This window comes from Battus philenor, unplaced genomic scaffold, assembly GCF_028537555.1.
Source record: "Battus philenor isolate CCGP_79_NKW_IND1 unplaced genomic scaffold, ilBatPhil1.0.hap1 SCAF_14, whole genome shotgun sequence".
Lineage (NCBI taxonomy): Eukaryota > Metazoa > Arthropoda > Insecta > Lepidoptera > Papilionidae > Battus > Battus philenor.
The window spans coordinates 458,787-472,434 of NW_027181676.1; the positions used below are offsets into that span (position 1 = coordinate 458,787).

The 13,648-nt window shown below is 33.1% G+C and overlaps 1 protein-coding gene across 1 annotated transcript in view; it reads right to left on the minus strand.

Moving 5' to 3' along the window:
- Positions 1 to 1,195: 1,195 nt before the first annotated feature.
- js (jiangshi) overlaps positions 1,196 to 13,648 on the minus strand; it is a 35,717-nt gene continuing 23,264 nt past the window's right edge. Inside the window, exons 2-4 of the mRNA XM_068761118.1 lie at positions 11,874 to 12,024; positions 2,586 to 2,707; positions 1,196 to 2,269 (exon numbers count right to left, since the gene is read on the minus strand). Coding sequence (XP_068617219.1) covers positions 1,196 to 2,269; positions 2,586 to 2,707; positions 11,874 to 12,024 — 1,347 coding nt within the window. The remainder of the gene's footprint in view (positions 2,270 to 2,585; positions 2,708 to 11,873; positions 12,025 to 13,648) is intronic.

Consider the following 13,648-nt stretch of genomic DNA (forward strand, 5'->3'; position numbering starts at 1 on the left):
GCCACCTGTGTAGAGAAGGTTCCTCGCGTCCAAAAAAGGTAAAAAGTAAAATAAAACTACAATGTAAAAACCTTATTTATTAATACATTGCAACATAAGCACGAATACAGAACTATACAAATAAATATATCTAAATATACAATTGTATACACGCTCATATCGACATATTTTCGTATTAAACTCTTAACTTAGCATTGGTATTTATGATATAATAACAACTTTTATTAAATATTAATTATCTATTGCAAAATGTCATGTCAAAAAAAATATCATTCTTAATAGCTAACAGAACATGTAGATATATCGAAAACTGTACAGAGTAAAAATTTAACAGATAATATAATCTTGTAAAACAAGTGACTTATTTTTAAAGTTTATTTTATTGAACAATTAATAGTTAAATAGCTTTCGTACGGATAAACCTGTGTTAAAAAGAATAGCGAAGACATAATGAAATGTTTAAATGTCAAATATGACTTCGAATATGCCGCGCTAAGCCTCAACAGGCCTTTGACGCTTGTATTAAAAAAAAACATGGCGGACGACCTTCAAGATAGACTATAAAATTATTCCGGCGCCCCATTCATTTCGAGGTTTGATTTTTAATAATAAATCCGATTCATGCAAATCGGATTCCATCACCATAATTTATTGAGTATTTATCCAATAAAATTTATTCATATTTTTACTTTAAAAAATGAAGACGAAATTTATAAAAAACTAATTGAATAGAAAGTTTTAATGACACAATAGTAACTTAATATAAATTATTTATTAATCAGTGTTAACAAGTTTAAAAAATGTTATGTATACTGACATTTAAACATGAGAGCTGGCAATATTATCACGTAATGCCAACTTTCACTAAGAAAGGAACAGATGGTCATTGAACATTTATGGTTGCAGTTTTATATTGTCATACCAACATACGAAGATATATTAAAGTAAGAGGCGGGTAGATTTAAAAATATCGATTCTTAATTTATATCGAGAATGTCAAAAGTAAAATGGGTTGCAAATATATTAAATTCGATACTTGAATCTTGTTTACATTTAATTAACTACCTACGTTTATGAAGTATAAATGGTACAACAAGAGTGTTGCCAGAAAAAAAATTGACACTTCCAATAAAGCCGTGACATGATCGGTTTACAAAACTATAAATAGTAAGCTAAATGGCTTGTTGACCTGTGGTTACCGCTTGACAATGCAGGGCTCGCAAGTCCCGGGCCGCAGGTATGCGGGGTGGCAGTGTGGACAATTCGAGTTTTCGCCGTAGCTAGCTCGTCCTGGTTTGGATATCCTGACGTGGAAAGACGTCTCTGCGTTATCCTCCTCGTATCCTGGATGTTGCTTGTCCAGTGGAAACACGTAGTCTGGTACAAAGTATGAACTAATGTTGTACTCAGTGTTTTGCGGTGTGGGTGTGGCTGGAGTGGTCGTAGTCCTTGTGACGTCACTAAAAGGTCGTTTTCCCTGAGCTGTTCTCTTGTGTTGCGGTGCTGTCGTGTTGGTGATGTTATTCTCCTTAGGCGGTTCCAAATCTAAGGCAGGGACAGCCCATTTCCACTCATAATATATCGGAGGTCCCATCGTTGTTGAAGGTACTTGTGAATATTCTCTCTTCGGAGGTAATAAATGTTTGTCGGGCACTGGAATTTCGCTGTGGTCGTTAAAATCAGTGGACGATTCAGTAGTTTTTCCGGCTTTAATATTAACAGAGTTAAATCTAGTACTTTCCACTGAACTCTTTTTTCTATCGATCTGGACTCTGTTAAAGGTATCACTGGATAGTTTATTCTTGCGCGGTGTCCTGTCCTCCTCTGAGGAAACCTGCCCAGAGGGCAGATGCCTGTTTATGTCAATTATTTCAGTTTTCGTCATCGATGTTTTATGTGAATCTGGATCGTTCGGATCGAATCTCTTAATAAAATTAAACACAGAGTCTTCATTACCCTCTGGTGCTTTGGGTTCTGTACTTCTCAATGGTGGACTGAGTTCTTTGGAAGGTGGTGGGATATGAAAACGTATGTTTTCAGTATTATCGTTCGGCGTTGGTAGAAATATTGGTTCGTTGCCTCGGGATGCTTCTTTAATGCTGTCATTGGTTTCATGACCATTCTTATTGCCGAATATTTTTTCAGTCTTTTCAGTGGTTGACGGCAACGTGGTTGGCCGATAATCGTGGTTCTCGTCGTCTAAGTCATTGTTGTCATCTGAGATTGAGTCTGCTATACCCACAATGCTGTTACCGGGGTGTATTGGGAACTGGAATCACAAAATTTTATAATGAATATAAGTATTTTGCGATATTTATTCTACAAATCTAGGAGCCTTCGTATTTATGTATTCCGTTATATATACCTTTCTCTATCGCACATCTTCCGTTGCTTTCACATAAACGACACACGTGATTGGTGGTAAAGCAGAGATTGTCATTGGTTAATTCCAGAATTGGTAAATGTACCTTTAATGTTTGGTATGAAAACAGAGTTACAGCAAATAAAATTCAGTCTGTTCTCTACACTGCAGTTTTACTTTTACAATTACAATAGTTTAGTCTACCTTACAGATTGCGGGTTACCTTAGTTTCCGCCTCCCTCAAGCCCTCATAGTAGTTACTGTTTGGTGGGACAGAGAGTACGTTGGGACGCGGTGTGCGCGAGCGCATGTCCTCGTCGGACACGAACGGCTTGTCGCGTTGTCCTGAAACACATACAGCCTCATCCTTATCATTGTTAAATCAGGCATATATATATATATATATATATATATATATATATATATATATATATATATATATATATATATATATATATATATATATATATATACAGAATGAAGAAAAGTTGCAATACATAAAATTATGGAGTATACAGTAGTCATGGAATTTAGAGAAGGTTCTTATGGAAAATAATTATAAAAATGTGTTGAAATTTGATAAATTTCAGGTTAAACTATTAAAATTTTACATAATTATATCTTCAATAATTTTAAATATGGCAAAGAGCGCATAATTTATGTGTGTATATTCAGTTTTGATATTTACAGATAGAGATACAGGATGATTGGTTATAGATGTAAAATCTTTTAAACTTTTTTATTTTACTTTATTAGAGATAAAGAGTAATAAAACGTAGTAAGAAATTACAAATTTAGAAGTATAAAATTAGTTACAATTGTTATCTTAAAACTATCTCACTAGGAGCATTTAATGGATCGAAGTCAAACAATAATAAAACAAAACAAAAACATTACTAAACAGGGATCAATAATCCAGCGCATTCTGCAGAACAGACAGTAATAATTACGAGTCACAGCAAGCAGTCACATTCCACTGAGGTTTAAATTGTATTGTATATATCCAGTAATTTCGAATTAAATTGTCTTTTAATAGATAAAAAGAGAGCACGAGAATATATCAATATCATTAATATATAAATTGTGAAGGCTTTACACGTATTTCCACCAAACGCCTTTCTTCAGAACACTCTGAAATATGTTACAAATTTTTACTTTTTATGTTAGTACAAAATCTACAGAAAAAGATATTAAACAATAATTAATTTTAATTTACATATTATCATTATGTTATTTATTAATTCTCTTTTTATTTCATTTCTTTTTATTTTTGTATATAGTGTTAATTAAGCTCTTCAAAACTTTCTCGCCTATAATCAATTATCCTGTATTTAATTTGAGTGGATTATTGAATATATTAAAAATAATTAAATCTTAAATATAATATCTAAGTCTATGATTTAAAAATCCGGAAGACCACGCAGGCAACACGACCTTACAATTTATTTTATTCATTAACACACGTAACACACTTCAATAACTACGAACAATTAATTACAAATAATCCGGATGATGTGAAGGCAACTTTATGATCGTGTCGAAATATCTTGAATGTAAGTGAACAAGGAAGCGACAATAGTTTCATTATTTTAATAAATAAAAGAGATATTATAAATCAAAATTGAATCTGTACTTTGATATACCAAAAGATTTTTGCGAATAAAGAGAGACCAGGTGTGAGTAGAATGTAAATAAATGGTAAGAGAATGAAAGAGAATGAAAGAAGCGTCCAGAATTGGCCAACAGGAAGGGTGTAGTGTTCCACCAGGACAACGCCAGACCACACACTTCGTTGATAACTCGTCAGAAGCTACGGGAGCTCGGATGGGAGGTTTTATCACATCCACCATATAGCCCGGACATAGCGCCAAGTGATTACCACCTGTTCCTGTCTACGGCGACCGCCCTTGGTGGTGTAAAGTTGAACTCAAAAGAGGAAGAAATTGTGAAAACGGAAGAGGAGAGTGATAAGGAAATTCAAACTGAAAGAAATATTTAAAATAAAAAAGTCCATTATAGCATTTGTAGCGTTCGGATATAAACGCTTCGTATAAAGCCACTAAAGCCTCAATATCTCTTTTTATAGCATTCTTAGGTTAGTCCTAAGCTGTGATTGCCGGTAGTCTATACAACCTTATCGTATATGAAATAAGACATCCACTGCGGAACATATTCTTCCCCTGTAGACTTTTAAAAGAACTTGTTGGATTCGGTTTACGTCCAGTATCATGATATTAACAAAATTGTCTATCTAACTTGGAGGGTTTATGCAAGCTGCCAATCCGTCCACAGAAACTTAAGGCCCAAGTGGACATTTGTTCCCTGCGCACTGTAACTTCAACTAGACCATCCAATCAGCTCTAAGGGTTACTATACTGTAATTGACTTTATACAAAATAGTACACCTTTGGAATGATTACAGTAATACCCCGCTTTACGCGAGGGATACGTTCCAAAATAAATCGCGTTAACTGAAATTCGCGTGTAACGAGGTTTATGATTAAACACAGTCAAAAATTATTACAAAAAAATACAAATCATTTTAATCAATCACTTTAATTCTAGGAACACTTTATGCAATACATACTCTTATTTTTTACGGAAAAATACATCTATTGTCTTTTGGGTAACGTTTTGTTTACGTTCTTGTAAAATACGTTCATGACACCCAACACTGTTTTTAATTGTTTGACAGATGGTCAAGACACCATAGAGAAGTTGATGACTACATTATATTTATACGCACTCTTTCGCGTAATTCGAGGCATTTGAGCGCGAAATTTGCAATTCGCGTTATAGTGAAACCGCGTATAACGGGGTCGCGTAAAGCGGGGTATTACTGTATTTACTTTCGATTTCGATGTTAATTAAACATATGTAAATTTATTTAACTTAAAAAACATATGGTCATGTTCGTGTTCTTTTCGCCTGGTCTTCCCAAGCCAAATAAATCTTTTGTTGAATAGTTTTTTCAGTTTGAACCTGCGACTTTTTATAGTATGCCGATCAAAACATAGCCAGCATTGCTTTTATGTATATTACAAAATATTACGTTTCCAAATTCTTTCGGCACAGTTCGTTTCGTTCAAATTGATGCTATTACACAATACATATAGGGCTGTCACCTTAATATTTGTAAAAATTTATGGTTAAAATTATAATCATGAATACAGTATTTTTTTAATTGTATAGAAACCATCGAATAAATATATGACCTTAGGTGAGTTATTTTACTGAAGAACGTTTCTTTCTAATAATATTTTTGGTTGTGTTTGCTATGTATATGTAGATTTGACATAGTTATGGTTTGCGATTGCAGTGCAAGACTTATCTTGAACAGTCTAGGCGATCTTTGATGGATGTCCAGGTCTTTCAGTCCATGTTTTTAGATTTTATTTCGAATACAAAATAAAATCTAAAAACATGGACTGCAATGGACAATTAACCCTTAATTAGGCGCATGGGGTCAGGGCCGCTTAAAATTCAAAAAATAATGGCTTACAGTCTTCAGAGCGTACTAACGCTCTTTCTAGCTTCCTCATTCCCCTCGGGGTACGCAAATTAGTCGCATCCAGAACATTAACTCTTGCACACACATCGCTGTCCTTTAGAGACCTGACCCCATGCGCCCAGTTACGTTACATTTTTTGGCGAAGGTAAGTTTTTACTTTTGTGATTTTTTTGTGTTTATATTAGTATATTGTTTACTGTTTATCTTTGTATGTGTGTATTTTGATACGGTATGATTTCTTTATGTATTTTTGAGTTTTTTTCTATGCTTTTTCTTTTTTTTGAATTGAAATGCCTAACGACAAACAAATATTGCAATGGCTGGATGAAGTGCTTGATGAAGAGCAAGATGTTGCTGGTTCGGATTCGCAAGACAAAACTTTAAACGATGATGTCATTGATAGTGCTCATAATTCAGAAAGCGAAATTGAGGAGTCTGAACATATCCAAGACATTCCTGTATCGACGGAAGATAATTATTTTTTATCTCGACATACTCAGAGAAATGGCCCGAAAGTGAAATGGTGTAAAGTACCACCATCGAACGCAGTAAGGACCCGAGCACAAAATATTATTTTACATTTACCTGGAGTATAAACATATCTGGAATCAACCCATTTGTCATACACAAAGCGAATACTGAGAAGACTTTGACTTATATAAGACGGATTTTCTTGAAGAAAATAGCTGCGGCACATGTGGAAGATCACCAAAAACGTCGCATACAACTACGTGCTGTACCAGCGACAACAAAAAGACGGCTCCGTGAAGTTTATAATGTGAACAAGGCGGTTTATCAATCAACAGCTAAGCGCGGGCGCTGTGCATCATGTCCTAGAAAGGACGACAAAAAAGTGCCACCAAAATGTTTCAAGTGTCGTAAATTTATTTGTCAGCAACACTCAAGGATTTACTGCGTCGGATGCAGAACAGAAGATTCCACTGATGAGGCTGAATAAACTTTATTTCTTAAGTTGATCTTGGCTATGCCAAAAAAATTAGTTTAAAGAGAGGTTTACTGTTTTTGTTTTTTTTTCTAATATTTTTAATGTCATAGTATTTGTTTCTTAAAGTTAAGTATATTAAAGTACTTTATTAATTACTAAAGAAATCCATTAAGTTTTATTCCTTTTTGATACTCTTTTCTTAATACTTTTTTGGGGTCATTTAAGACCCCATGCGCCTAATTGAGTGATTTTCTCAATGCGCCTAATTAAGGGTTAAATATAATTACAATATTTTTGTTATCGTTATTGGTGTATCTAAATAAAGAAATAAACAATTATTTTAATAATTAAATTCACGGATTCCAAGCTATATCTCTATAATTGTTATATACATAAGGCTGCACAAAACTAAATATTCTTATGAACCACACGACAGACAGCCCTACATCCGGTGGCGTGGGACCATATGAAATAACATTTGTAATGCGCCATGTAACAGCGGTATTATGCTCAATTCAACCGTACGCCCGACACGATGCAATAATGCCTCGTTTTTTACTGACTCGTGGTCTCTACTTGCCTTGAAGAGGCATTCAAATTCAATTCGAGTTTAGAGATGTTTAATAACTATTTTTATAAGGTTAAAGAATTTAATTACTTTAAGATAGAAAAATAAAATATATTCTATGAAATAGGAATTATAAGAAAAAGGCGATTTATTCTAAACAACTATTGGATTGTCTTATTAACAAGTAAAAATAGAGCGTCGGGTCATTAAGTATTAAAAGGAACTGGAAATCTGTGGTAGATAAATGTACGTTTATATAATACTGTCATAAAAATAAGAATAAATGAAATTCAGTCATCCAAACCAGCCAGTTATAAATACTGTAGCCGAAAATAAAAGTGTATACTCTTTTAGCGCCTTAAAATTGGCCCGGATGCAAAAAGATAGTATCATTACTGGTAGCGTCCTAATTCAAATTTGAACGAATATTTGAATTTGGAATTCGAACGCGCAAGAATTATTTTAAACAGTGTTACGGGCGCAGCGGCCAGCGATACGAAGCGTTCTTAAATGAACAATACAAGTTCATGCGTTCTACATAGTGTCCGGTGGCAGAATTGGTATTTAAAATTATTATTTTTCTGTATCTATCAATCTATAGAGCAATAATGAGACAGTTCTAGCTTTATGATTCATGCGCTTTTTATATATATATTTACAAAAATACATTTTACTGGAACTGTTATGTTAAAAATATTTTTTGCTTTCAAATAAATTATCTAGAATAATGAACTTAAAAAAATTAATAACCTGTATCAAATTCGCATTTATCTTAACGAGGAAAAATTACATGACAAATAAATAATCGATCGCAAAGAAGATATTACTAACTCATTAAAAAACTAATTGCATTTTAATTCGATTGAATATATGCTATTGAAACGCAATAAATCACTTTAAGAATTATTGATGAGTTGTTGTAAATTAATTATTTGAATTACGTCAGGCTGTGCTTCGGTTGAGATGCTGAATTAAGATGACAGGCGTTAGTTAGTTTCGATATAGTTTTTTTTAAGTATAATCCATATGACATTGATCCTGCCTTTATTTTTTATAATTATGTTTAATTAAATTGAATTAAAATTAAAGTAAACTGTTTTATTTCAGGAAGCTTCCCACATTTGTGATACAATTGTGATGCATACCATTATTTAAATTATTATCAAAATTATAATTGTAATTAAAATAAAAATAGGTCTAGTAAAACTTAAACACAAAATAATCTTATATATTTGAATAAGTAAATAACACAAATAGTCGTGGTTATAAATAGAAAGCACTTTCGTACACACAACGCGCGACCGAAATGTTTTTATTAATGTTACGATGATATTTACGAATTTTGTGGCTGTAGACTATTTACAACTATTTCTTATATCACAGCTGTCTTGTTTGTTTTTAACGACGTCACAACAATGTCCGAAGGAGTATGACCCAAAATAAAAATCGATTAATAATTACTATATCTATCCAATAGATGGCAGTGAATGTATTTAATGGGCAGTTTGTCATGGTGATTGATGATAATTTTTTAGAAGCATAAATAAAAAAATATCGATTCATAAAACGCAAAAGAATCACTACAATGTCTTGTAACACAAAATACCATCCAAAGATGTGATTTTGATTTAAAATGGCATTTATGGAACTTATTTAATTTAAAAATAAATTTTTGACCCAAGAGTGGTGCAATAATCACCAATTAGGATTGTTTGTGTTGGCGATACTATCAATATTATTGAAAATGACAGTTGTCAAACATCAGTTCTTTATTCAAATTAGCATCTATTATTAGAGACCTAATTTAATTTCATACTTTTTTTTAATAGAATCTATATTTCTAAACGTTTGTACATTTATGTTTTATATTACCGATTTTTTTTTTTGTTTTATTACGCTAGTCTCTTAAACTATTTACTATGGTTTATATATATTTGATTTTTTTTATATCGTTGGTGTAAGAAAATTAAATAAATTAAAACTGATGGGTAATGTAAAAAATCTCTATTTTTATATTAATACCAATTCATCATCATAATTTTAGCCTATTCAACATCTGTTGCTGGACAAAAGCCTATCATATAAATCTCTAATGAACGCAGTCTAAAGTACCTAGCACCCAGCTGTTTTCCGAAGATCTAATCCAAATCATCTCTCCACCTTGTGGTTGGAACGTTATCACTGATCTAGCTGCAAAGCTACGCGGCACTGCCAATGTTAAAAATAAAATAAACAACGCCATTTATCGGTAAAAATTATGTCAGTGTATGTTATGACGCAATAATTAACTTAATCCAATAAGCACTGTGGATATTATAGCAATAAAAACAAATTGAATCTGAACTTAAGGTACGGTTCCACTAACGGAACATGCAACTATTATATATAAAAATATAATATAGTTCGTTTATGCAACATTTAAAAATAAATTTAATTTTAATGACTTCTTTCATGTCGTGTATAACATTAACTTGCCTTTATCATCATCGTCATAATTTTATCCGTACGACTTCTTTCTTTCACTGTTAGTCACAGGCCTCCTCTATATTTTTATTAAGGAGCGTTGCCGCGAAAATCAATTCTAGATTTATTTCACAAAAAAAGAGATTTACGGGTTCTAAATGCATATTTAATAATATATTATTTATGACCCAAAATTTTAAATCTTAAACAGATATGAACTTAACTTTTTTTTTAACCTTAACAAATGCTTCACGGGTCTGAGTGTACATATATATAATTAAATTCAACAAGATATCTTAGACCTTCCTTTTCTTAATTTTAAATCTAAAATTAAAAGTATATTATCGAATAAATTACATTAAAAATTGCTAAATTTCTTTTAAAAAGAGCAACTGCTGGGTTTCTGGCCGACTTTTCTCAACAGATCAGACTTCCAAGCCAGCGGTAGCTAACTACTTATAATGTTAAAATAATCGACGATTCAAAAGTGTATGTAACTACTATACTGAATAATTTAAGTAAAAAAAGGACTAATATATAGCTACTTCCGTGATGCATAGCAGAAGTAGCTTTATATTAGTCCTTTTCGTACTTAAGATGGACTTCCGCAAAGTAACGCCTGAATCTATTAGGTATCAAAGATAATTTAAATTTGAATTTAAATTTAGAGATCCTTAATAGTGTAGAAGCGGCTTGTATGCAGCGTCTTTCAACGACCTTGACCGCGGTCTCCGCTCCCGAACTTGAATCCCCAACAGTCTGTTCACGACCATTTCAATTTGCTAGCCCTCTCGCTTAAATCGATTACTTGCTCTCCTCTACGGATCTTCTCACTCTTGATTCGATCTCGTAGTAAAATCACGAGAATAGCCTACAGGCCTCGTTTGATGGCTTTAAATTTGCCAATGAGACCTAAGTGAGAGACCATGTTTCTACACCGTAACAGATCACACACTTTTGCATAATTATACACTATAGAATACATATAAATAGTTTCATAAAACCAACCAAAAAGTACAAAGGGCGATCTTATCACACGAGGAAATATTTTACAGACGACCACAGCATGGAAACAGTAGAAGTATAAATAATGCGTAGTTAACGTGCATATAGACAAAACATACATACATATGTATATAGCATATATAATTACAATAAATAAGGTATAATACATATTAAAAATATAATACAATGATAAATAAAAACATCAAACTAATTTGGATCGCACTTGCCACTTGTACTGTTTAATTCATATATATCTTATTATTTCTGTCTGTTGTTGTAAAATCTATTTCAAATTAAAATTAATTGGCATCAGAAATAAATTAGCATAGAATTGTTTTTGAACTATCGTTCCTTTATTATAAAATAAAGATTTATTGTATCTTTAATATATTAGTTAATGATAATTATAAAATTGTGTTCGTTTAGTGAAAAGCCTCCTTAACCGTTAACAAGTGTTGACAAGGTCAGGTTTGCGCGATGTTCACGCTCGGCCTCTGAGCTTCCGAAGAAGCTGCCGAAAGTGAAAGCTCGGCAGGACAGTTGCAAAAGCTCTTGGCCAATTCTTAACTTGAACAAACATAGATCTCAACGATCGCCTTTTTTGATATAATCAAGTGTTTTGACACGGCGATTTTGTAACATAGCTTTAAACTCATAATTGCATTGCCAGTGTTGCAATGTATTGGATTATTTTATTAGACAATTTATTTATATTTAATTCGTTTTTCTTACTACCTCTACTGGACTTAATTTACATTTCTAATATCGTAGCTATTTTATCATTCTTGTTTATAATTTTCATTATTTTTGTCTTTTACTTATTTATTGCTTTTTATTGTTTTTCCTATTAACATTTTGCAGAACTCCAATAAGGTCTAGCAGCACTCTTCTTGATTCACCAGTAGGACAATGTTCTTCTCCTCTATGCCCTTTCTTAACCGACACTGGTGGTGTTTTGGGGATACCTATTTCCTGCAGAGGATGTCCTGAGACTAAAATGATGACGATGATTCCTTACCTATGAGTAGATTAGCGTCGTAGTCGCTCTCAGCCTTGGAGCAGTTGACCATATACCAGTGGTCGCAGACCAGCATCCGCTGCTGGAACAGCGTCGTGTTGGGGCACGAGTAGCTGAACTGACGGCCCATTCCGTCGCACATGTGGTACACCTGGGAAAAAATACTATATTTAAAAAACATAAACTTAAACATATTTAAAAAGATAGCTTGTTTTTACTCGAAGATAAATATCCTCCACGTGTAGGAATATCGAAAACAATCCATAATTAAATATGTCTATTCCTTTCGTCACAATATGTAGGTGGGTTAGACATGGAATGCGGCATGATGGTACGCAGAGGAAATTGCAGCCCATCCTCTGGAAACTTGTTTGTGAGCAGTGGTAGCCGGGAAGCGAAACTTACTGATGCTTTAATACCTTATGAATATGCAACCAGCTTCAGGCCTGAACTCTTTATAAAGCTAACATATAAATATAAGTTAGTTGTAAAGGTCGTCTTAAGTCTCTGGTTTCCTCTTTCAACGAGGTTTATTCTATGCAAGAGACTCATGTCTAGCAGAGAAGTTTCTAGAGCTCAATAAGAATGTGATACATAAATTTATTTTATTTATTATTTCATATTATTATTCGTCAAGGATTTTATCGTCATCATTTTTGTATGTAATAAGAAGATTACCCAATGAACCCAATTTAATAGAAATCTGAATCAAACTGAACCCTCCTGCAATAGCATCCTTCTGTTTAAAGATACAACGGTTCCAAAGGCTAGCTTATCTAACCGGACGCCTCTACAAACTGGTCGGGTCTTTACGATCACATTTACAAATATTTATACAAATAAATAAAATTGGAGTTTAATGGAATCAGGCGTTACTTTGCCGAAGTCCATCCTAAGTAAGAAAAGTACCAATATTTAGCCACTTCCGCACGTGCAGTCGTAGTCGTGCAATAAAGTGCACCGCCCGCCAGTCCACTGATAAATGCGTATGCGGCAAACAATGCGAATCACACAACTGACAGCGTCAAATCACTCAACACGTGTTTCACCCCTCCACGGGGCATCTTCAGGAGTTATGTTACACCGATTAGTGCCAAACACAGAGTCCAAAAACAAATTGTGAGTGTCTATTTGGAATATTTAAATATTGTTACATGAACCAAAGATATTTTTCTTTCTCTATTTGTCAGTCAGTCTGTTTTTTTGTCTTATCTCTGAAATGTCTTGACCGATTTTGTCGGGACTTATACTGGCAAGTAGCTTATTTAATGAGTAACTTAAGTTAACTTACATTTTGGAAAAAATTCTTGAACGAAAAAAAAAAACTAAATATTTTTTCGAATATTTATACGAACGAAGTCGCGGGTAAAGCTAGTCCTCAAAGTAGTCAGTGCAATTCAATCTCAAGATTTATCAAATGATAAATTATTTAAATTGTACTAATTATTGATTTAATATTTATAATTATCGTTTAGATTTCCTTCAATTGATTTTTAATAAATTTTTGTTATACTTCCCTATTCTACTTCAATTCTACATAAATATGTATTTTTTAATAATATTATGGAAAAGGCGTTTGTCCTCCATCTCACCTGATAGAAAGTGTACATGAAGACGAAGGTGGTACACGCCCATCCAAAAGAAACCTATTCACTCTACTCTTAAAGGCTCCAGAGTTCAACTCATCAGGGAAAATAGACCCAGATAGGTCGTTCCAAATCTTGGCGACTTTCAACAAAAACGAGCTGTTAAATCGTTTAGTTCCACTTTTGGGT